Genomic DNA, 25,522 nt, shown 5'->3' on the forward strand with positions numbered 1-25,522 from the left:
GGTTGTCTTCGTTTGGGGTTATTTGAGAAAGATTCCAGCAAGCACTACAGGGGAGTGGGTAGGTAAGAGGCAAGGAAGCTACTAATGGATGTTTTCAGAAGTTGCCACTTTGGGCAGTGAAGCTTAATCATTCTGAAAGTTGCCAGGAACCCCAGCTGAACACAAGCCTCAGAGGTATGGAACAAGAGAACTGGCAGATTTATCCACTAATTTCAACTCTGGTGGTTGAGGACTGTGTCCAGGGCCATTCACTCCTCAGAACTTTTGTTCTGGTTTGGGCCTCAGGCAATATTGTGAGTGTGTTGCTGGCAACTGGAAGCAGCAACAGGATGGTGATCACTGATGGGGTCTCGGTGAGTCACTGGCCACCTGCTGTAGTGGTCAATTTAGAAATTTATCTAGGGACCTCCCTGGTTGCCCAGCGGTTAAGACTTCACACTTACAGTGCAGGGGGGCATGGGTTCAATCTCTGGCCAGAGAACTAAGATCTCATATGCTGGGCAAATAAATAAAAATTTAAAATTTTTTTATTTAAAACTATTAACTGTCTTACTAGTTTACAATGTTTAATTTTTAATAAAGACATCTTAATACGGTATGGAACATTGGGAAGGCACATCAGCTACTAAAATACCTCACCATTTGAGACCAAGAAATGCCACTGCCAGAAACCCACAGTAGTCCCACCCCATCTGCAACTCCTCTTTCCCACACCTCTTACGTCCAGTCCACTAGCGAGTTCTTTCAGGTCTAGTCCGAAGCTTTCATGGATTTATCCCCTAGGTCCCTGCTGTCACTTCGTTAGCCCAGGACAATGGTGTCTTTTGCCTGGACTATTGCAATGGCCTGGTCCTGGGCTCCCCACACTCACTCTCCCGTCAGTCCCTTAAATTCACAAGGCTTCTTCTTGGAATGCTCCTTTTCCCCACCCTAACCCAGAGCAACCCTACCTTTCCTATGACTTGCTCCTTCCTATCCTTTCCCAGTTCCCAAAGCACCTGTACATCATGCTTAGTTTTAGTTGCTAAGTCCTGTCCGACTCTGCAACATGGGATTCTCCAGGGAAGAATACTGGAGTGGGTAGCCATTCCCTTCTCCAGGGGATCTTCCTGACCCAGGGATCAAACCCAGGTCTCCCACATTGCAGGTGGATTCTTTACTGTCTCAGCCACCAGAGAAGCCCTAGGTGTCCTATCCTTTAAGTCTGGCTAAATGTCACTTCATCAAAGACCTAAAGAAAGGCGTCCCCATCCCACCCGTTATTCCCGTCTCAGTTCCTATTTGTTTTCTTCTTTGCATGTTTCTCAATTTGCAATTATTTTGTTTGCATATTTTGTCTCCCTGTCTATAATCTCTGTAAGGGCAATGACCATGCCTATCTCTTGACCTCCATATCCTCATAGAATTGACAAATTTAGTAAATAAAAACACAAGTGTGGTACTTCCTTAGGGGTCCAGTGGTTAAGACTCTGTCTTTCTAGTGCAGGAGGTGAGGGTTCGATCCCTGGTCAGGGAACTGAGATCCCATGCTGTGCCGTGAGAGGGGGAAAAAAAACAGAGGCATATCAGTTAAATTTGAATTTCAGATGAACTACAAATAATTTTTAGTATAGGTATATCCAAGTAATGCACAGGACATATACTAAAAATTATTCGTGATTTATCTGAAATTCACATTTAACAGGATATCTTATTTTATCTGGCAACCCTAGTTCCTAGGCCCCAACACATAGCTGACTCTCATTTTGCAGTGTTAAATAAAAATTTGGTAGCAGCATATCAAAACTGCTACTATGGCAACAAAGTGAGGGAAATGTGTTCAAACTACAAAGTAGTGACAAACACCACTTCCCATTCCTTTCTGTTCTTTTGCCTGTCTTCTCACTCCAGGAGAACCTAATCACCTGGTCCAATCTCGTGGACCCCGTTTCCCTGTCACCCTGGGTCTGCTTCGTCAATGCCTGTATTATGGCCAATTGTCACTTTCACGGAACACCAGCAAGTATTTATTGAGTAATTAAGCTGACAGAACTTAATACATTTCTAAAAATGTTTAAGTTCCTTGACTATGAAACAGTGAGTTCCCATTTTAACCAACTCCCTCCCCGAATACCGCCAAAGGGCATGAGATTCTGAAGGAAATCACACAAATCCATTCTCAACTGTGGCATCATGCTCCGGTTTCAATTAGTTTCTGCAGGGTTCCTGGAATTGGGGGTGAAGTGGCTCTTGAGAGGTTCCCAGCATTTGTAGTAGTTCTCATCCAGACAATTAGAGGTCTTCAGCCCCCACTTGGTGACGGCCATATTTAGAGAAGACTCAAACATAAATGCCTGTAGGGAATGCAAATGGAGACAAGAAAGAGGAAGTGAGGTGGATAATAAAACACATTACGGGTAGGTAGACTCTTTGAGTAATAAATCACATGTGCTTGCATGGTAAGGAGAAAATACTCAAGCCTTGGGTTCTGACTCTGATCCTACTACTTAGAAGTGGGTAATAGCTTGCGTGAAACCCTCAGCTTCTCTGACACTCAAGTTTTATTCTTACTAAACTAGAGTTGGGCACATAAGCATCACAGTGTTTTGTAGCACCACGGAGCTAAGTTTGCTAGATCCAAGGGCAGAGGTGGGAGAGTCCTGGGATTATTCTTTTCAGGAGCCATTATGGTGGCTATGTCCATGTGAAAAAGTTAAGTCGCTCAGTCGTGTCTGAATGTTTGTGACCAGGTGGACTGTAGCCCACCAGGCTCCTCCGTCCATGGGATTCTCCAGGCAAGAATATTGGAGTGGGTTGCCATTTCCTTCTCCAGGGGATCTTCCCAACCCAGGGATCGAACCCAGGTCTCCCGCATTAGAGGCAGACACTTTAACCTCTAAGACACCATGGACTAGAGCCCATCAGACTATGTTCATGTGAGGGAGAACATAATTCCCATTTAACAGATGAGGAAACTAGGGTTCAGATCTGGGAAGTGACTGTCTAAGGTGGTAGTAATGAGAAGTTGCAGATTTGGGATTTGAGCTTTTCTTTTGCAGGACTCTGAAAAGAGATAGGCTAGGGAAGGAAAAAGAAGGAAAAGAGAGACTGAGGAGACAGGAAGAAGGGAGCAGGAATGGCTGTCGCACTTTTAAAAGCCCTGTCCAGGAAGGTTCTGAATGGTGGGTGTCCTTCTATGTTCAGGCAGGTTTTATCTGCAACAGAAAGAATATGCAAGTGCCCTGTGCATCCTTGACATTCCAGCTTTACCTACTGCTGATTTTCTGACCAATTATGGCTTTAAAAAAACCCAAAAACCTACAATTCTTATGCACTCATATTTGGAAATTCTAAAAATATAGATGGACAAAAGGAAGATAAAAATTCTCTTTGTGCCACAACTCAGAGAACCTCTGTTAATGTCTGGTATACATTCTAATATGTCCTAACTTCTTTTTGTCTAAAATGATGGAGATGATGGTCCCTGCTTGACTTCCCATGACAAGCTTGATGTGAGGTGTTGGGCATGTTATAAAGCACTATTCAGATATAAAGATCATTATTATGGACATAATTATTGTTGTCTCTTTGCTAACTGCTTCTTAGGAGACTTCCTGTCTGACTGGACTAACAAAGCCCCATCCCAGCTGAGCTATGAAGGCAGTATTATAAAGTTAATTTATTCCAAAGTAGTATAAGGCTAAGGCATATGGAGGATCCTGGATCCAAATTACATAATGGGAAATGGGGAGGGAGACCCAAAGTCTTGTTCCTCATAAAAACAGCCCTGTCCTGTGCTTCACTGTTGCAGAATACTGCTCCCTGGTAACATTATCCAAAGCCAGGTTGGGCATTCAAGGTTGCTAAGTGGTAACTATGCGATAGCCTGTGTACCTCCAGGAACTTTTGGAGGTAGTAGCTTAAGATGATGAATATCTCATAGAGCTCTTGCACAGAGATGAAAGTGTTCTACAGAAACTGCAGAGGCCCTTGAAAGGGGAAACAGAGCTGAGGTCTGGCAGATGGGACTCACACCCTGCCCCTGAAGATAAGCTTCATCGACTCTGGTCCTTGAGTTGGGACTGAAAGCAATCTGTTGCGTTGGGTAGAGGGGCAGATAAGCTCTCTGCTTAGGTAGTTTGCAAGCTGGGCATGGAGTCAGGCTGGTCTGTGCTATTGATTTTAATGTCAGGTAACTTTGAAGGCATTGGTTTAAAACTGTAAAGCAAGCTTGCATATGATGTCGCATAAAATTACTCCTTGTGGTTCATAAACTCTATCTCCAAGAATGCAAAAATAAAATGAAATCAAGTACCGCAGCCAACTGCAATTGTGTTCAGTTTCAATGTTTACAGCGTGACACAGGAGGAATACAAAATAGCTTTTAAATCCCATCAGTTTCATCCCTTTACAAAGGAGAGCAAAAGAAAAGGAGAGAACTGCTGCTCACAAGCCCTGACTCTAGTCAGGCAAAGGCTTCCTGACCCTCCTGGGCTTGAGAAACCAGCTATAAGTGACACGCTGCAAACCTTGCTGCTATGGTCCTGGAGGATGACTTCAAGAAGCAGGAGATAACTCTGAGACAGAACATATATATATATTATATATATTATATATATTATATATATATACAGGGCCACACACAGATAAGGGAAGACTCCTGACACAGTAGTAATGATGTTCCCCCTTTTGTCTGAACAGTGTAGCGCAGTCAGCAGGGTTAAATCACAGCCACCAGCTGCACTGAATGCCCTACCTTTTCTACAGATGGAGAAAACGAAGCACAGAGAAGTTATGTAAATTCCTCAAGGTCACACAGGAACCAAGAGCTAGAGTTCAAACCTAGACCTGACTCCAAGTACAAAGCTCTTTTTACCCTAACACATCAGGCATCTGGTATACACACAAGGGTGTGTGCGTACACAGGTGGGAACATACATACAGACACTCTCCTCTCTAGACTTCTCTGTGACTTCGGAGAAATAAAAATTAGCCATTCCTTGCAACAAGGTTGGGGGTCCCAGAGGCCGCTAGAGCCTGATGTCTAACTTGCTTACCATGGTGCCATCAGCAATCCTCTCAGGTGCCAGCTTGGCTTTGCTGGCCTTCTCAAAGCAGTCGGCATCAGGCCCATGGGGAGTCATTGGGCTGTGCAGGCTGCCTCCCCCTGGCAGGAATCCACCTTGCTTTGCCTCATAGCGACCTTTGATGAGTCCCATGAATTCACTCATGCAGTTCCCTGGGAAAATTGAAACAGTATTTTTATTATCCAAGGCAAGGACCCCAAACACCTAGACTTCTCAAACATTATTTCCACAGAATGTCAAGAAGAGAGGAGAATCATAAAATTTCATAGAAATAATAAAGAACATAGATAGACAGGAAAACGACCACAAAACATTCATTAGTGTGGAATTCTTGGCATGCAAAGCTCTACTCCATGGCTATGTAGATTAACAGAGGTCTTAGGTTCCACTGTCTGAATGAAATTATGCTAGATCTAAAGAAAAGTAGGCCCCAAACAAGAATTTTAATAATAACTAACATGCAAATTGTGATAAAGAGTGAAGGTACTCCATATAAAAATTACAAGCCCCATATAAAAATTAACCACTTTCCCAGATCTGAATTCCTTCCCAAATAGCCTTACAGTAGTACAGGGCATCACCATATTTCTGGTTACAAATTAGAAAATTAAAGCAGGGTGTGTGTGTGTGTGTGTGTGTGTGTGTGTGTGTGTGTGTGTATGTTTGTGTGTATACGTGTTGATGGAAATGTGATATAAGGAAAGAACCCTGGACCTGGAGTCCATTATCAAATAATAATTTGTGTGAAAAAAATCTTATTATCTATATATCCATAAATACTATATATTCTAACAAATATCTTCTGTATCTGAATCTAATATCATCTTATTCTTTCATTTTCCAAAATGCTTCCTTAGATTGATTCCTTTTCCATTGACATTCTCTTCATAGAACCTGAAAATCTTAATACTAGAAGGGATCCATGAAAAAAAAGTGAAAGTGTTAGTTGCTCATTTGTGTTCAACTCTTTGTGACCGCATGGACTGTAGCCCGCTAGGCTCCTCTGTCCATGGGATTCTCCAGGCAAGAATACTGGAGTGAGTAGCCATTCCCTTCTCTAGGGGATCTTCCCAACCTAGGGATCAAACTCCGGTCTCCTGCATTGCAGGCAGATTCTTTACCATCTGAGCCACCAACGGATTCCCTACTTCTATTCAATACAGAAATAACCTGTGTATCATTCCTGACAAATTACCTGCATGCCTCCTGTAAATTGAAGTGCTCTATTCAACAAAGGAACCTATCATATTACTGAAGACTCTGGGTATTAGAAAGTTCTCCCAAGTCAATTGGAAATTTGCTTTCATGTAAGTTGAGTATATTGGTGCTAGTTGTGCCTCCTGGAATCAACAAAATTTCACAAAAATCACCATGTTCCCACTCTTTCTATCTCACATTTTTGTTTAAACAAAGCTTTTTATTTAGAGCAAGAATTAAAGAAATACAACACCTTGAAAACATCTACCCATCTATGCATCCATCTATTCATCTGTCCATTCCCCTCCCTATTCATCTGCCTATCCATCTAACCAGCATATATGGACACTGTGCTAAGTACTGTGATAGAAATGAGTAAGAAGCAGCATCTTTAATGTTCCTCATAATCATAGTCAGTCCTGTGAGAGTGCAGACACTGCAAATCACAGACAGTAGAGAGATATGGATGGCACTGGCAAACCTTGCAAAGCTAAACATTTGACATGATAAATACTCCACTCTTCTTCCCTACATGTGAATATAGCCAAGTGCCAAAATACTTGTCAGTCAGTTCAGTCGCTCAGTCATGTCCGATTCTTTGTGACCCCATGGACTGCAGCACACCAGCTTGCTCAAACTCATGTCCATCGAGTCGGTGATGCCATCCAACCATCTCATCCTCTGTTGTCCCCTTCTCTTCCTTGTGGAACTGCCCAAACAGTCATACCTATTTTGCCCAGAACCCAAAATGTTGCTGCAGGCCCCTGCAGAAAATGCAAGACCCAGATTATAGCACTACTTGTTTCTCCATGAAGCAGAAATAGAGGGGGGAAAGTAACTGTAAGCATATCTGTTTAGTTCAGTTCAGTTCAGTCGCTCAGTCGTGTCGGACTCTTTGCGACCCCATGAATCGCAGCACGCCAGGCCTCCCTGTCCATCACCAACTCCCAGAGTTCACTCAGACTCATGGCCATCGAGTCAGTGATGCCATCCAGCCATCTCATCCTCTGTCATCCCCTTCTCCTCCTGCCCCCAATCCCTCCCAGCATCACAGTCTTTTCCAGTGAGTCAACTCTTCACATGAGGTGGCCAAAGTACTGGAGTTTCAGCTTTAGCATCATTCCTTCCAAAGAGATCCCAGGGTTGATCTCCTTCAGAATGGATTGGTTGGATCTCCTTGCAGTCCAAGGGACTCTCAAGAGTCTTCTCCAACACCACAGTTCAAAAGCATCAATTCTTTGGCGCTCAGCCTTCTTCACAGTCCAGCTCTCACATCCATACATGACTACTGGAAAAACCATAGCCTTGACTAGACGTAACTTAGTCGGCAAAGTAATGTCTCTGCTTTTGAATATGCTGTCTAGGTCGGTCATAACTTTTCTTCCAAGGAGTAAGCGTCTTTTAATTTCATGGCTGCAGTCACCATCTGCATATAGTGTCTACATTTTAAAAGCAGTTCTGCTCATGACTTAAATATTCTGGCATACTCCTCCATCTAGTATGTGCCCTCAAGGTCACCTTCAAGGCTTAATTTTCAGAAGAGAGCAAGACTGAATTCAGCTTTGATCTGAATATGAATTTAGGTAGCAGTGAGATAGTGATGACATTTCTACATCATCTTCTATATTTCAAAGGACAGTGGGAAGGTAGGCCTTGCCTTTTTGATTAATGCTAAATCCAGTTGGCTAAGGTGCATTAAGATGACTAGAGGCAATATTTCTACAGAAATCATTCTCCATTTCTGTAAAGTCACATCAAAGTAGCAAAGATTTTGATTATTGCTAAAGCATTATTTTTAATGTCTCTGGTAAAAAATAATTTCTAACTCAGGGTTCTGTGGTTTTTCCAACTAACTCAGGGCAATCAAGCCTTTCTGAGATCTGTCTCTCCTGAGCCAAATTATTTCAGAGTTCTTTATAAAAAAAGAAGTTATACGAGGTATTTCATGAGGTCACTTATTTCAGGCAGCCTGAATTACAAACTAGTCATTCAGTGGGTTGAGTGCTGTAGCAGAGTAGGGAACCTGGATGGGGAAGACAAGCCCCAGGCCAGCATATCTCAGTGTGTGGTCTGTAGAGCTCCGGCATTAGAGCCCCTGACTCGCTAGTTCAAAATGCAGATTCTGAGGTTCCACCTCAATACCAACTAATTCAACTCTCTGATAGTGGGAATTTTTTAGCATTCTTTAAGCATTCTGCTAATAAGGGATTTTTATATCCCCTAATGTTCTCAAGTGTCAGACTTTATTTTTTGGGCTCCAAAATCACTGCAGATGGTGATTGCAGCCATGAAATTAAAAGACGCTTACTCCTTGGAAGAAAAGTTTTGACCAACCTAGATAGCATATTCAAAAGCAGAGACATTACTTTGCCAATAAAGGCCCATTTAGTCAAGGCTATGGTTTTTCCAGTAGTCATGTATGGATGTGAGAGTTGCTGAGCACCGAAGAATTGATGCTTTTGAACTGTGGTGTTGGAGAAGACTCTTGAGAGTCCCTTGGACTGCAAGGAGATCCAACCAGTCCATTCTAAAGGAGATCAGTCCTGTGTGTTCTTTGGAAGGAATGATGCTAAAGCTGAAACTCCAGTACTTTGACCACCTCATGTGAAGAGTTGACTCACTGGAAAAGACTGTGATGCTGGGAGGGATTGGGGGCAGGAGAAGAAGGGGACGATAGAGGATGAAATGGCTGGATGGCATCACTGAGTTTGAGTGAACTCCGAGAGCTGGTGATGGACAGGGAGGCCTGGCGTGCTGCGATTCATGGGGTCGCAAAGAGTCCGACACGACTGAGCGACTGAACTGAACTGAACTGAATGCTCTCAAAGTGTGGTTCCTGGAACAGCTGGAGGCCTTAACATCACTCAGGAATTTGTTACAAATGCAAATTATCATGGAGGAAGGTCCAAGAGGGAGATGATAGATGGATACATCTAGCTGATTCACTTCATTGTACAGCGGAAACTAACACAACATGGGAAAGCAATTATACTCCAATTAGAAAAACAAAAAAACAAAAAACAAAAAAACCAACCCACAGATTCTCAGGCCCTGCACTGGATATTCTGAAGGTGGGTCCAAAGAATCTATATTGTAACCCTCCAGGTGGCACTGACATTTGTTAAAATTTGAAAACCAGTGCCTCTGGCACGTACAGCCCCTCCATACAGAACTATGTGAATTAGGGAAGTACCAAGGGTCAGTATGCGAGGGCCAGACTATAATCCAGACTAAGCCTCTCGCCTTGACGACAGGTCCTCTTGGGGACTAGCTTCTAGGAGGAGAACAGTTAGGACATGTGATGGGCTTTGATGGCTGTGATACTTCCCAGGAAGGACAAAATTTGTTGTATCTCTATTCACAAAGCATCTGGTGTCTCTGAAGCATTAAACCAATTGCATCCTTTTCAGCTGATATCACCTGAAAAAGGCGATGCTGACATTTGACCATGAAGTGACCTTCTTCTGTTCTGAAGGCCTTTGTCCTCCACCCTCTGCAAACACCGACATTGCTCATTTTAGTCAAAGCCCTGGCACCTGGGCACATATAGAGAAAAGCCTCAGAGAGAAAGTGCTGAGGTTTACTAAAGAAAGGATTTTTTAAAAAAAAAAGAAAAAAAAAAAAGAAAGCAATGGCACCCCACTCCAGCACTCTTGCCTGGAAAATCCCATGGATGGAGGAGCCTGGTAGGCTGCAGTCCATGGGGTCGCTAAGAGTCGGACATGACTGAGTGACTTCACTTTTACTTTTCCCTTTCATGCATTGAAGAAGGAAATGGCAACCCACTCCAGTGTTCTTGCCTGGAGAATCCCAAGGACGGGGGAGCCTCATGGGCTGCCGTCTATGAGGTCGCACAGAGTCAGACACGACTGAAGCGACTTAGCAGCAGCAGCACAGCTGAAATGCACCTCAGAGTCTTTCCAGAACTCTGTGTACAAAAGTGCAATCTCCAGAAAGGAGAATTGTACATTGACATTTAGGTTGAATTTATAGCTAGCTGCTGCACAATTAAAAATGCCACCTTCATTAAGTACTCCATGAGGTACCTTATTCACGCTTGATGATGCATTCACTTACTAAATAAATATTTATTGGACGCATATCATGCACTGGGCACTGTGCTAGGGACATCCATTAATGCCCATGACTGTCTGCTCTGGCATCAGGCTGTCTTCATGTCCAGTACTTCACCTGTACTTCACTGACTCCACCACTTAACTAGCTGTGAGGACTTGATCCTTCACAGCTCAGTTGCATCTTCTTAAAATAAAAAAAAGAAAGAGAGGATAATGATACCTATCTCTCACAACAGTTATGAGAATTAAATGTGTTAATATTTTTGTAAGAACTTATTACAGAGTCATAAAGAAAGGGTCAATAATTTTTAACTTCCCTGGTGGCTCAGCCAGTAAAGAACTGCCTGTAATGCAGGAGACCCGCATTCAATCCCTGGGTCAGGAAGATCCCCTGAGGAATGGAATGGCTACCCATTCCAGTATTCTTGCCTGGAGAATTCCATGGACAGAAGAGCCTGGTTGGCTACAGTCCACGGGGTTGCAAAGAGTCAGACATGACTGAGTGACTTACACTTTCACTTTTCACCAAATAAAAATATTAATAAAATTAAAATAATAGATTTGACAAGTTCTCTTCTAGACAGCAACTGCTTTGCAGAAACTGCTTCTAGAATAGGATCCATCCCCTGGGGTGGACTGCAATCTGCTTTTCCATTTCAAAACCATTGGAGAAGGCACACTTTATTGGCTCTTGAGCCAGACTTAGATAATGAACTTTCCCCAAACAACTGACTAAGCAACAACAGGCCACAGATCCTCCTCCCTTTACACCTGAAATGTAAAGAAATGTCTTGCTTCAAGCTTTACCAGCCTCTGTGCCTCTCTTCGGGGCCAGAGGAACTGGGCTCTAGGCATTACACAGGGTTTTCTCCTCAGAGTCAACACGCCACTGCCAACTTGATGCCAAACATCACAAGTTGTGATGTTTAAGAAGCTAACAGTCTAGGGAGCAGCGCTGGGCCTTGGGAGGCAGGATTCTGAACTCCAGCCAGGGCAGGACATCCTGCCTCTAGAAATGCCTCTAGCAGTGTTCCCCAGGGGTCATGTTGACCCCTTGGCCGTCTCTCTCTTTTTCCCAAATGTAACTTGGCAAATGACTTACTGTGGTAATAAGGAGGCCTGAAGGTCTTATCAGCAACCCCCCATCGAGGTGGGAAGATGACAAAATCAGCAATGGCCACTCCAGGGCGTACAGACTTAGCAGTCAATACCGTGAAAATGGATGGGTCCTGGGAAAGGAAGGACATGGAGAGCCTGAAGACACGATGAAAGGGGAAGTGACCGATGATGACACACATCCTCCATGCTGAAGGGGTTTTCGAGCGACACTGTAACTTCTGATCAAACTGCAGGCCAGGCTACAAAGTCTGGGCTTGTCATCCAGGTGCAGTAATCACTCATCTGACTTTCCCCTCTTGCTGTGCTTGAAGCAAAATGAATTAACAGTAGCTAAGCAGATTCTGAGCAGCTTTTTCACCCTGCTGAGCCCCCATTTCATATAAGTACTACCCTGTGGATCTGAGAACTGGCAGTGCCTGCCTCCCAACCTCAGGTCAGAGTGACTGGAGCTGGCATGTGCTGCAGGGAGCTCTTGGCAGAAGGGATGCTCAGAGGGAGGTGGAAATAGAAATAAAATAATATCTGAGTGTTGGGATAGATGTAGGATGCGCATCTCTTTGGAGGAATTACTGAGATTCTAGACGGTATCCTTATGGCTTTTTTTATCCTTGTTTGACTCTCAGGCCTAAAATATTAATACATCACTCATCTGGGTGGTGGTAGTGTAGAGGGGAATAGGTTGGGGGACAATATTATGATTTGTAAAGAACGTTAGACTCTTTCAGTGGAAAGACTGAGATTCACATTTAATGGCCATCAGTGTGATCAGGTCTGCTTCCTGATGTCATGTGAGGGCTGGGGATTCAAAGACGACTGAGCTCCATTCTTGGCCCTTCAGCACCACTGGTGGTGGCGGCAAGTGTGTGTGACGGGGACAGAAGGAGTAATGAAACAAGTGTCTGAAGAATCACAGCAAGGTGCCAAGGGCGATCTATCTTTGTAGATAGAGAGCCAAAGGGGTACAGAGTGCTTATCTGTTCCTGAGAAGATCAGGGAAGGCTTCACAGAGGAGGTGATGTTTGAGGTGAGTCCTGAAGAATGAATGCAGAAAGAAAGAAACAGAGGGAATAAGGAAGGGAGGGAAGAAGGGAGGTAGGAAAAAAGAAAAGGAAGGGAAGGAAAGGAAGGAAAAGGCAAAAAGGCATTTTAAGCATAGAAAACAGGAAAGATATCAAAATGCACAGAGATTTTGTTAAGAAGCAAGAAAACTAAAGCCTAGAGTGCATTGGCAGGAGGGAGAGGGGCAGAGGTGGTCCTGGGAAATAAGTCCAGGGCCAGATGGTGAAGAGCATAGGACACCACGCTTCAAAGCTCAGACTTAATCCTACACCACAGGGAGCCTGCAAAGGTTTCTAATGTAGCGTTAGAAAGATCAGGTCTGAATTTTGGGAAAATGACTATAGCCGCAGTACAAAGGAGACTGTCTGTGTAAATGCAAGCCAAGAAATCCTTAATGCTGCAAGAATGAATACTTCTTCATCTGTCATGAGAAATGATCTGAAACTGTTAAAAGGCAGTGAGGCTCAAAAAAAGCTCTTTCAGTGTCTCAGCATCCTTTTTTTTGCTGCTTTGGGCATGATGCTTCATTTTCTTGTCTCTTGGTTTTATCAAGTTGCTGCTTTTCAGAAAGGTAGTTTTGAGCCTCAAGAGGTAAGCTGAACTGGCTTAGAGTAATCTTTCTGTCTTTGGTTCTTTGACTTCTGCTCTAATTGTCCCTCCAGTTTGTGGGTTAAGTTCATCTATTATGCAAAGTGAACTTTCCCCCAGGATCTCAGAACTAGCACTTTATCATGAAAGTGGGTTCTTGGGAGCCTGCACTGTAGGCTGGGGACCTATTTGCAGTCCCTGACTGAGTGTAAAATATGACCGAGTTCATACTCTAGAATTTCTTTGGTTTAAATTCAAGCACTGAATGTTACGAGTAACTTCAGAAGAGAGCTGTCAGTCCCATCTCAGCTAAATAGAGCCGGGAGCGGAAGCTCTGAAGTGGGCAGGCAGATTTTTGGTATTTACGAGCAGGACAGAGAAATTTCCAAATTCAGGAATTTTCCTTTCTCAATACTCCATCACTGACATTAGCCATTGGTTTTCTTATTGGGATACATTGTCTAGGAAGAAATCGTGTTCTTAGCCATGAAGGAAAGTTACTGTGAGTGCCCTGTAGAGGACTGAGCTGTGTGGCAGGGTGAATGCTGAGTGTCTAGTCTGGAGCTTTCTCTGGTAGGTTATTTACTCCTTCACTGAAGCCTTGCAGCAGATGATTCAAATTCCTGTCAACACAATGACAAATGACTTAAGTCTCGGGCTTCCAAGGCAATGCTGGAAAAGTTGAATCTGTGAACACCAGGTGTCTACTGCGGACCTCTCCAACCTAAAGGTACCCTCTCCCCAGGGTTCCTCCATGGGCCAGACTTACTGCATGGTCAAAGGCCACTGAATTGATGACCATAAAGTTCTCCAAGTTGTACTTGTAGGGGGTGTAATTCCCATGCCAAGCCACAACATTGAATGGGGAGACATCCTGATCGACAAAAAGAAAAAGCAGGAAAGGGTGATTTTAGCACATAATACTTTTATAGCTATGATTCCTCAGTTTGTAGTTGACATTACTCTTTCTTGATTTGATTCTGTTTGCATAACTTAATAATACCATCCTTTGGGAGAGATATCACCCTGAATCATCCTATGGTTGCTTCACTTTCTCTCAAACTGTCCTCCCTAAGCCACTGACCCTGTTCTTCCAGTACCTAAGCTACAGCTGCCTCTGATCACATGTGCAGCAGAAACACAGCCAAGTAGTGCCTTTTCAACAATATTAATACAATGGTGAGAATCTGTGGATGCCAGCAATTCTTTGACAATCTGGGCCACCGTCTGGGTTTCCAGTGCTGAGGGCAGGCACTGGCTGCGACTAAGATAAGAAAATAACAGGCCTTAGCAACACATAAGCAATAAGTTAAATGGGCAAAAACAAATCAAATGAATAATAGTAAATAGAATAGATCTTTGGATTATTTTTATTATATGGTTACTTTATTCTATGACATTATATATCCAGTAAATTAAGTAATAATGTATATTACATATTATATTATTATGTTAAAATTATTATTATCTATGCCTTTGTTTATCAATTGAGATTGGTCATGTCCGGGTGGTATGGCTATAGATAATGCCTTTGCTTATCTCCTGAGTTTACCAGTCTGGTGCTATCAACCAAGTCAAACTAATTAACTGAGTTTTGCTTGTTTTCTATCAGTCATTGCTTGTATTTGAAATATGGTGACTATTGACAAATATAAGTCTTAGATGAACTTCTATTAATTAATTTTCCTTTTCAGGCTGTACCTCCCTGCCTGTTTATTATGTTCCCTCACCATTTATAGAGACCTAGGTATTGTGGGGTTTTTTATTGCTTGATGAATAGAAACAGCATGACCTTTGGAGTCAGAAAGATATGGGTTTGAATGCTGATTCTGTCATTTACTGTGACATTTGGCAAGTTATCGCTACCTGGACTGTTTTCATGACTACAAACAGGGCAAATAGTACCTTATTGTAGTATCTTAGTGATGTAGTAAAGATGAAATAATGTATATAAATACTTAACACAAGCCCTGGCAATCAGAAGGTGCTTAATAATTATTCATTCATTCCCCTGCCTGTCAAGCCACTTACTTTACCTGTCTGGCAGCAAATAGCTTGCCCTGGTGTTTATTAATCACAGTGTAACCACCTGGCACTTGGCGATCTTCATACCAGGCAACAGGTATCAAGAAATCACGAGGGTTGGCCAAGCCATTGGCTCCTAGAATATAATGATCCAAAAGCCTTTTAGACACTTTTGAAATCACACAGGAAAGATGCCACTATTGCACAAAGAGAAAGGGCTTTCTCCCACGTCAACAGCCATTCCACAATTTGCTATCCTTGTTGAAAGACTCACTGGAATCCCAGTCTGGTACCTTTTGAGGAGGACCCAAGAAATTTGGTCAGAAAAAAGAAATCCTGAAAATATCACCAGCATTACCTGAATAGAGTGAATATGGTTTATAAACATTTTCCATGCATTACCTCACCACTATAGGGGATGGGAGGGGAAGAGAGGAAGAGAGTAGAAAAGAGGAAAAGGGAAGATACGATAGAATACTAGAGCTTTTTTCCTAATAAAACTCTGACAACTCTAGAACTCATCGACAGTCCTTGAGAAGGAGAAGGTTACACACTGTAGCCTCAGGCACGCCTCTGCTCCTTAGACAGGACTCAGAATCAGCCCACGTCTGCAACACTGCTCTGCAGCCTGACAAATCTGTCTGCCACTGAGGGAGACCTGCCTGCTCACCTTTGCTTTGTGAGTGTTCCCTCCAGAGAAAGCAAATAAATCAGAAGACCAGAAATGAAAAATCTAAGTGCAAAAACATAATTTAACTCTGAGAGGAGAGACCTAGGGAGTGTTTTATCATTTCTAGCTCCTGAGGTTAAAAAAAAATAGGCCCCCAGCTGGTTAGTCAATTATATATATTTTCCAGAGGGTACATGTGGCATGGCACCTGGAGGCCCTGCTGGCTGTGGAGCAGCAGGAAAGCAGACCAAAGTGGGAAGAGCGGATGGAGAGCAGGACGACAGACGGCCCACCGCGCCTCCAGCTGCCTCTCTGCTGCTTCCCACCTTCCTCTGACTATCTGGATCCCCCAGGGGACTGACCAGAAGGCTCATGCTGGCCTGTCCCTGTTTTGCTCTAAAAAAATCTGTTGACAAGGAAAGGGAAGAGCTGGGAGGTGTGGCCACCACCTTCAGCAAACACGCCAAAGATGAAACCAAGGGCCAGTTTCCCCAACCACTCCTGTCACTCGAGAGATGGTTTGAGAACATCCCCTCCTACCACCTCCACTTCTCAGATCCTGCTCTCTTTGCCTCCAGCTTGCCAGAAGAATCGGGGGTAGGGGACCTTGGTTCACTTTGGAAAGTTTTCATTTGCCTCATGGAGGCTGTGGTTTCCAGCTCCTTCACAGCACTGAGTGAGGCACACTTTTTGACTCCTAACTATGTAGATTTTGTAGAAGATGCTCAGTAGGAATGTGACATCCATAGACTTTCTTTCAGTCCATTTCCCCTTTTTATAGCCACATAGCCCCTGCCATTATTATGGTTTTTCCCACTTTATTGTCTACACACAAGCCACTGACAAGAAAATGGTCTCTCTTCTATCCACAAAATCCATTCCCACTTGTACACTTTTTCTTAAACTGGTCCCTTTCCTCTTTCAGTTCAGTTCAGTTCATTTCAGTCACTTGGTTGTGTCCGACTCTTTGCAACCCAATGAATTGCAGCATCCCAGGCCTCCCTGTCCATCACCAACTCCCAGAGTCCACCCAAACCCATGTCCATTGAGTCGGTGATACCATCCAACCATCTCATCCTCTTTTGTCCCCTTCTCCTTTCCTCTTTATTTCTCCTATCTTTCCATCAAGGATTAGTCATATCTTATGATTGCTATGAAGCTGTTCCTGGAAACTTGGCTCACAGTAACCCAGACTTTATATCCTCTAGGGTTTACACTGTATAACCTATAACCTGAAATCTATTACAGATTGTCTTGCTCTCCAATGGTCTATATACTATTCTAGAGAAAGATTTATTGTGGGTTGGGCTGGATTGTTCTCTGTTATGAACGTATGTGATGGGAAGAGGCTTGTGCCATCCTTGATGTGGTTCTGGTCATTACCCTCAGCACACCATGGGAACTGGGACAAGCTGATGGACTGGTGCACTGACCAGCTAATTAATGAAGCTATCATCTCATCAAATGGGTCAACTATACCACCTGGAGCCCCTGAACTTAGAGGCCTGAAATAAGAAGTCTGTGATTGTTCAGGGGACTTTAATATGTTCTGAAATTCCCAACTACACTTGGTCTGGAGAAGAAGTTGTCTAGAGAGGAAAGCTGTAGTTTGAGTGAGATAAGGTGGAGAGATGGATGTTTAACTTTCATGCAATTATTTGTGTCCTATATTTCAAGTCAGGCTTAGAAGCTTGCATTGAAGATTTACCAATTGGTCCCAGGTCAGGCAACTCGAAGTGGACTCCATAAACCTCCAGGATGTAGCCTCTAGTCTCCTCGAAGACATCGATGCTGAACCGCATTCCTCTCTGGAACAGGAAGTAGACACTGGTATGCTCTCGCCAATCATACCTATAGTTATGAAGAAGCTGCCCAAGAGCTACAGCCAACCTCACATGCACAAATAATTCTATAGTCTGCTGAGCTATGTTGGAGAGGTGACCAGCTGAAAGATGAGTTTAAAGAAGTTAACCTCCAATCACATATGTGACCCAAACCAATTCTAGCCTACACTCTCACTGGGTTCAGAGATAAGAGTGCCCTGATTTCACCAAAATTTAAAGAAATCCATCTTCACTGCCTTCTGTCCCCTCCAGAGTATCATCCAGAGTGTGCATAAATATTTAGGAAAGTGAATTGACAATGCTCTTTGCTTTGTGATTGTGTGCTATTTTAAAACAAAGTAGGCACAGAAGCCTGCTTAATCCTTCTACACAGGGAGCCTTCTCTATAACTCAAACTCCCTCCCCATTGCCCAGACATGATAGAGAAATTTCAGAGTTAGAAATAGCAGCAGCTGCAACATCTGATTGCTCCCAAATTAGGGAGAAGCTGGGAGGAGAGGGGGACACATCACCAACCTGAATGACGCAGATCTCGTTGGGCTGAACAAGCATCTTGCCAAACTCGGTGTAAATGAGAAGTTTCCCTTTCTGGGGAACTAACATAAAAGACAAGGCAGCAGTGAGTAACTCGTTTCATGTAAGAACCACTTCATGAAGAGTGAAAGGCTTAAGGGCGGCATTTGCTTTTTCAATCCAAATGAAAAGTGCTTCATTGAGTTTTATGGGAGAAAATGTCAGAATTGACAACTTAAGTTGGCTATTTCTAGAAAAGCATGAATGAAAAAATTGACTCTGCTTTTTTCTTATTTTTGGTTGCCAGATAAGGAGCTTGTATTTGCACAGTTCTGTGGCTTGACCAGAAAGGGCACCAGAAATAGGATGGAAAAAGACCCAGCTCTGATAGTTCCAGCAGGAAGCTGGCATTTGCATGTCTAAGGTTTACATCAAAATGTTCATTCCAAAATATCAGTACTAAGATCATCAAAAAAGAATCAGGAAGAAAAAAAAAAAAGAATCAGGAGACCAGAGAAATCCGTACTAGACTTTCCATCTGGATGGTTTCATGAAAATTTGTATTTATACAAATTTGCAGATATCGATGACAGATGATCTTTACTTGGGTGAGTTTGAAGGCAAATAGAGTTATCTCAATAAGTTAATCACATGTTGATTTTACCCTGTATTTCCTTTAAGTTGCCCAGAGCTTGCATATCAGAAAGGCCTAGAAGAAATGAGTAAAGACAGGGAGACCAGGAAATAGGATAGGGGCTTGAAGGTACAAGGAATCTTTTCCAGACCACCAGTTGCCTTTACACCTCAGTCTGTAGACTACATTAAGTAAGACAGATTGAAAGGACAGTAATATGTATACAATTAATAAGCAGCTTATAACTAGGGATCAATTACCAAGGAAAGGGTCTGAAGTCTAAAACTCACCAATCAAGAGGTCTCCATCTGAATTGTAAAAGCATCTGAAACATATAGAATAATTCCTATGAATAATTCCTATGATTTTCTATTTTAACAATGTCCAGACAAATTAATTCACTGCACAAATTATTGCTCAGTAGATAGGCTGTGCCAGGCTTAGTGCTAGGCATAAAATGATGAGCAAAATGACCTCATCTCTGCCTTCATGGAGACTTAGAGTCTAGTAGGAAGTCAGACTGCAATCCAACAATTATATAACCATCTCATAAACTGTAATGGCACCATGGAAGTCAAGTTCAGGGGACTGAAAGAATAATGGACCTGATCTAGTCTGAGGCTGCAGCCAAGGTTTTCCTGAAGAGGGGATGTTTGACTTGAGATCTGAAGAAATCATCTAGGCAGGGACTTGGGGATGGGAGTGATGTCGGAGAACATTCCAGGCAGAAGGCTGCTCTGAGGCAGGAGGGTGGATGGAAAGCAAAAGGAACTGAATGAAGGCTAATGTATGTAACAGCTCAAGTAGAGAGGGAGGGGAGGTGCCTCATATCACACCGAACATCTCTAGTGTCTTGTCATAGGGCCATGATCTTGGCCCTGATTCGTGGCTCAGAGAAGTTAAATGACTTGCCCAAGGTTGCTCAGCCAGGAAGAATGGACTGGGCTTTGAACACAGTGGTCTGATTCCAGAGGTAGTGGGCAAAACTGTTATGATACTCTGCTTCCCAAAGAAACAGGAAACATACCTTTTATATATAAGTTTTTCTTATTGAAAAAAAATCTAACATGTAAGTTCTCCTATTCAGGATCTTTAAGCTTACACAGTTATTAGTCCGCCAGTTTGAACTGCCACCAACAGGTAGTCCTAATGGCTGCTCAGGTAGTATGACTTTGGACTCAAGAACAGCCCTGGGGAACCCTAGAAGTTAAGGATATTCTGACTCAAACCTGGTTAAAGCCTAAATGCTTCTTGGACTTTCAGTGCCCCATTATTACTTTTCTGCTTGCATTGCTAGGTGACATTCTTGCTTCCCAGGTGGTGCTAGTGGTACAGAACCCACCACCCCACACCCCAACCCCCTGCCAGTGAAAGAGACATAAGAGACACAGTTTCGATCCCTGGGTTGGGAAGATCCCCTGGAGGAGGAAATGGCAATCCACTGCAGTATTCTTGCCTGGAAGAATCCCATGGACAGAGGAGCCTGGCGGGCTACAGTCCATGGAGTTGCAAAGAGTCAGACACGGCTGAAGCAACTTAGCATACACGCACAGGACATTCTTCTTTATGTCACAGGAGTCAGTCAAGATAGAAATGCTCATTTATTGTCATTTTTAAAAAATGTATATTAAGATTGCTCTGGGGTTAAAAGAAAAAAGCAGTAACAAAAACAACGCCCCAGCCTTCACCCTCTGGGCAGCAGCTCTTAGGGAAGGGGGCTGACCTGCTGTAGGGCTGAGCCACTTACCTATTCTCCATGGAGGTATTACAGAGGAAAACGTGGATAGCAAGCCCATTGTTAGACCTGATGTCTCCAGCTCCACACAAGGTGTGCAGGCCCTGGGAAAGATCCGCACAAGAGGGAAAGGTGAATGCAGCTAGCCCTCCCCTAGGTCCCTGAGAATCAGAGGCAAGTTCTACTAGGGTCTTCCCTTTGGGACCAGACTGCCTATGCGGAGCCTGGAATTGACTGACTTATGTTTTGTAGATGTCGGCCCACCCTCATTGCTAGGCATGGCCCTAGATCTGGATTGTCTTAATGGCTCCATCAGAATTGAACTTAGAGAACATCAATTCATTACTTGACGTTTTATCAGTATAGTGCTTAAGAGCACCCTTAAGTAGAGTTTCCTTTGGAGGTAAAATCGGGCATCTAGGAAGCTTGGGGAGGAAGGCTGCAGCATTAGGGCCCAATGAATGATCCTCAGATAACACGTCACTACGTGGACAGCTGTCTGCTTACAAATAGGGTCAGCCCTAATCTTTCCAGAACAGGGTAGAGGAAAGTATTCTGACCAACTGTAATCCTCTCTGCCAATAACCCACAGTCCCAAAGACCTTAACACATGGGCCTCTCTGAAAGGAGGGAGCTCTGCTCTCCAGATATCCGTAATTCACCCAGGGTGAGGGATTTCTTTCGGTATTTTGACTCATTTTGCAAGTTTGGGGCCTATTTAGATGAGCCTTGCACATGGCTTGGAGCATTTAATATGGATAAAGAATTTAATAGGATACAAACAGTTTGGCCTAAGGCTGGATACTTGGACTCTTCCCTAAGTAAGCCATGGACTGAGGTTGGTCTACAGAACCCTCCCCCGGCTTCTTTGAGCCCCACCTCCTTACAGCTCCTGGCCTTTCCCCTACATATGCTTTCTCTGAGCAGAGATGTTTCAATACTCCCAGCACCTGTAACTACCAATCAGAACTTCTAATCATCATTGTGCTAACCGAAGTTGCCACCCTGATTTTGATGCTATTCTAATCTAGGGATCCATTTTGGAGAGTTCATGACCTTGGATGAGAAAAAAAAATGATATATGTATTTCTCTAACTTCTGACTGAAATTTATCATTTCCCTGAATTAATGTAAATGAATGTAAGCAACAAACCCTAGTGGGTTTAGAAGTGGCTGTAACAGTATAGTTGTTTCAGATATCTCAAAATATCATTTATGCTCATTCTTTTAATAACCACAGTTATTAGGTCTTTTTATAGATCTTATGATTTAGTGCATTAAAAAGGCAGCATATATATTACTCTAAAGCAAGCCAAGTTTGTTATTTGAATATTTTTATCACTGTATTTCAATATAATTGGCTACTTTGTACTTTTATGTAATTTATTTTATGCATTGAAAAACACAGGCTTCCAGACTATCAAAGGAGTCCCTGGAACAAAAAGGCTTAGAACCCCTGTTCTAGCCAAGAACAAAGAAACCTGAAGTCAGTAAATGCTCAATTTCCGCTGGCTGTTTGGAGATGTAAACAGCTCACGAGTGCCCTTTGGTGTCAGGGGCCATGTGGTGTCAGGGGCCATGTGGTGCTGGTAAGTAAGACCTCCCTTGGCCAGCCTGGAAGGCAGAGGCGGGTGGCACTCTGTCTGCTGCCCGCCTCCAAGGCTGCTTCTGCTTGGCATCCAGCCTGAAGGCGGCTGTATCACCCACCATGGGAGAGAAGAGAGTGGTGGGCAGGCGTGGATAGTATTGACTTACATTCACGAAGTCCACTTTCTTCTGAGAGGCTTTTGGAATCTCAAATGGTTTCCATCGCAGCTGGGAAAACACACACACACACACACACACACACACGCACGCACACACATGCACACATACAGGAAAGTTATTTCAAAAGGGGAAACCATAGACTTTCTAAATAAATCACATAAAAAGGATAGCTGCTCCCTCTGTGAGGCTCTGACGACTTGTGATTTTGCTATTTTCAATTTAATAATTTATCCATCATTTCCTTAAAGGGGCTCAGTTGGGTTCTGTGTGGGTATGCAGGGTGGGCGTGCGTGTGTGTGAGAGTGTGTGTGTGTGTGAGAGAGAATGTTTAATCTATATGTATACATACTGTCTTCATTCCTTAGCATTTTAAACTATAAAAATATAAAAAAAAATCATTGCTTCCTATTTCAGAAGCTATTTTTTTTAACATTTTGCTCAGGCACATCAGTGAGTTTTGACTGATGCTGCTCTTTGTGCTATTTATAATCAGCTCCCTTTCCTGGTGTGGCAGCCTCACTATGTGGGCTCCTGACACAGCAGGGGAAGGTTCTAGTTCTTACTTCCAGCCCTTGGAGTTTTGAATTATTTCTTTGAGAGAAAGAAAAAATTGAGATTGCCTTTAGTAAGTGCAGTACCGGGTTCAGTTTCTTCACCAAACCCTGTGCTTGTCCCCAGGCTGCCTGACAGTTCAGTTTAAATCACAACAACCTTTAATTTAATAATGAAATGATCTAAGCAAGTGGGAAATAAAATCAGCAGGTCTGAGCTCTACTAGAAGTATCAGCCCAGCACTTATTAATCAACTTGGCAGCAGGCCTGACCCAGGCAGGTTGGCACTTGATAGCCCCAGCAGCCTCAGGACATCTCAGGGAGGGACCTGCACCCCAAGGGCCGGCTCTGCTGGCTGCAGTGCCTGGTCAAGGCAAGCCAGGCTGGGCCACCAGGAGGTCATGGGGTTCAGCTCATTGAGTTATTTCCAGAGAGGCAGCTAGGTGGGGGAGGAAACAGCGAGTGGAAAAGGCGGCTCTGGGATGATCCTGCCTCTCTGATGCACACAGTCAGACAGCAGCCTTTATCTCTTAAAGGCAAAGCAGGATTGTCACATTCTAGGACTGCCTTAAAAGAATGTAAGACGTTGCTTTGAAAAACATTGGAATCATGCTTCAGAAAGAAGGAAAAGGCTTAATTCCACTAAAGATGATATTTCATGGAGGAGGTGCGGGACCTGAGAGCAAGAATCTAGGAAAGGGTTTCTCCTCTCAGGCACCACTGACATTTTGTGTCAGATAATTCTTTGTTGTGGGGGCTGTCCTGTGCACTGTAGGATGTCTGCCAGCATCCCTGACCTCTGCTCCCTGGATGCCGATAGCATTCCCCCATTTGTAACAGCCCCAAAAGTCTCCAGACATTGTCAGATGTCACTGGGAGACAAGCTTCCCCTGGTTGAGCACCATGGACATAGGAGGATATTCCCCTGACATCAGCCAGGGCCAAAACTAAGTGCCACTGGCTTCTTGAGGGAGGTTTTGGTCTATCACGAACTGTTATGTGCCGCTCCCTCTTCAGTAGCAGCATGGAGTTTGTAACCCAGGAAGACTGTCTGGAAGATCATACAATCTAGAATCCTGACTCTAAGAAAAATCTTTCTAGATTTCCCAATGGGAAGGATTTACTATACTCAGCATATCACAAACGATAATAAAGACCCCAAGGTGGTTCTGATAAACCCAAAACCCAGAAGAAGAAGCCAGTTTTGGGTCTTCTTCAGGCAAGAGTTTTGGTGCAATATCATGTTGAATATGGGGAGGCAAATTTGAGGAGAGGACGAACAGGAAGAAGCCCTGGAGTAGAGAGTGGAAACATCTCCTGCTAAACACAGATGTTCAGACTAACTGCATGCTGTGGAGGAGAAACTCTCTGATCCAAGGCCAGCCCAAGGGCACTGTGCACTGGGCTGACCCAGGAGACACGGGTTCTGTTGCTCCCTCTGTTCCTATTTATTCTGTGACTTCTGGAAAGTCATTTCATTCTTATTAACTAATGTAAATCTATAAATTTTTAACAGTTTATTTTATTCATACTATATATTATTGCTAAAGAGCCTCCCCCCATGGAATGCAATTATTAACATTTCAAAGACAACGAAATCCACTGAAGCATCCAATACAATATCTTGACTATCGCAGATATTAATATATTTGTACTGAATGATAGAATGAATGAGTAAATATAAGACACTGAGAACATTGCTAATATCTCAAAGAACAAGACTAAAGCAAATTTGTGAGACTTTCGGAAGTCCAATAACATTCAGGCAATAGCTAGCAAATTGAAAATTGTTTTTAAGAGTCCTAAGATTGTTTCTAAAATAAAAGTCAATTCTTGATATATGTGAAACCCCACAGTTTTTCTATATCCTTTCTGATTTTCTGTTCAGTTGTTCTATCAACTCTTGAGGGAGAAGTGTTGCTGTTTCCCACTATAATTATGGATTTAATCTATTTTTCCTTTTACTGCTATCAATACTTTACATATTTTGCAACTGTGTTCTGCAAATTCTACCGGAAAATAAAGTTTTGCTTAGTTTAAGTGAGGTGGTCAAAAATAACTTGAAAAGCATCTTCAACAGAGACTAAAGTTAGAAGTAAAAATTCTTTCAATTTATCGAAAGAGAAAGAGAATCTGGTAACATTTAATGATAAGGATTTGAAGTTTGTGCTCAGGAATGTAAATGAAACCAGAGAATTGGACTCAGTATTTCTAAAGTCAGAAGACTGGGAGTATGATCTGAGTATCACCTCTCACAGTTGGTTTCTTTGCTTCACTGAGAGTCCCTCCAAAGTTGTGCTAGACTCAATTAAATTGTGTGAGTTGGATACTCTCACCAATATTGGTGGATTAGAGGTAAACATATTGTTAGAAGTTGCTAATATCTATCCAAGAATTTGGAAGTAACTTGTAGATGCAGTTGTGATCACAATGGACAAACAATTGTTAGCAACAGCTATGGCTAGGTGAGGCTCAGGGTAATTCACTACAGAGAGTTTCAGCCCATACTAGGAAAGATTGGGGAGGGAGATAAAATAAAACAGTGGCTCATTAAATTCTTTGGAAAACCTAGAATTTGAGGGAAATGGCAGCATAATTTATGTGGTGAGGAATCAGGCTTTGGGTGACTTATTGGAGTTCTTAGAGGTAATAAGATCATGGTTAAAGAGGATTCAAA

At 43.0% G+C, this 25,522-nt stretch overlaps 1 protein-coding gene across 1 annotated transcript in view; it reads right to left on the reverse strand.

The window, feature by feature from the left end:
• Positions 1–1,983: 1,983 nt before the first annotated feature.
• HGD (homogentisate 1,2-dioxygenase) overlaps positions 1,984–25,522 on the reverse strand; it is a 43,686-nt gene continuing 20,147 nt past the window's right edge. The window contains exons 5-14 of the mRNA XM_069554940.1: positions 22,282–22,341; positions 20,539–20,630; positions 19,082–19,116; positions 18,161–18,240; positions 17,509–17,608; positions 15,142–15,266; positions 13,875–13,979; positions 11,442–11,568; positions 5,037–5,218; positions 1,984–2,333 (exon numbers count right to left, since the gene is read on the reverse strand). Coding sequence (XP_069411041.1) covers positions 2,184–2,333; positions 5,037–5,218; positions 11,442–11,568; positions 13,875–13,979; positions 15,142–15,266; positions 17,509–17,608; positions 18,161–18,240; positions 19,082–19,116; positions 20,539–20,630; positions 22,282–22,341 — 1,056 coding nt within the window. The 3' untranslated portion in view covers positions 1,984–2,183. The remainder of the gene's footprint in view (positions 2,334–5,036; positions 5,219–11,441; positions 11,569–13,874; positions 13,980–15,141; positions 15,267–17,508; positions 17,609–18,160; positions 18,241–19,081; positions 19,117–20,538; positions 20,631–22,281; positions 22,342–25,522) is intronic.

This window comes from Ovis canadensis, chromosome 1 (genome assembly GCF_042477335.2).
Source record: "Ovis canadensis isolate MfBH-ARS-UI-01 breed Bighorn chromosome 1, ARS-UI_OviCan_v2, whole genome shotgun sequence".
NCBI lineage: Eukaryota > Metazoa > Chordata > Mammalia > Artiodactyla > Bovidae > Ovis > Ovis canadensis.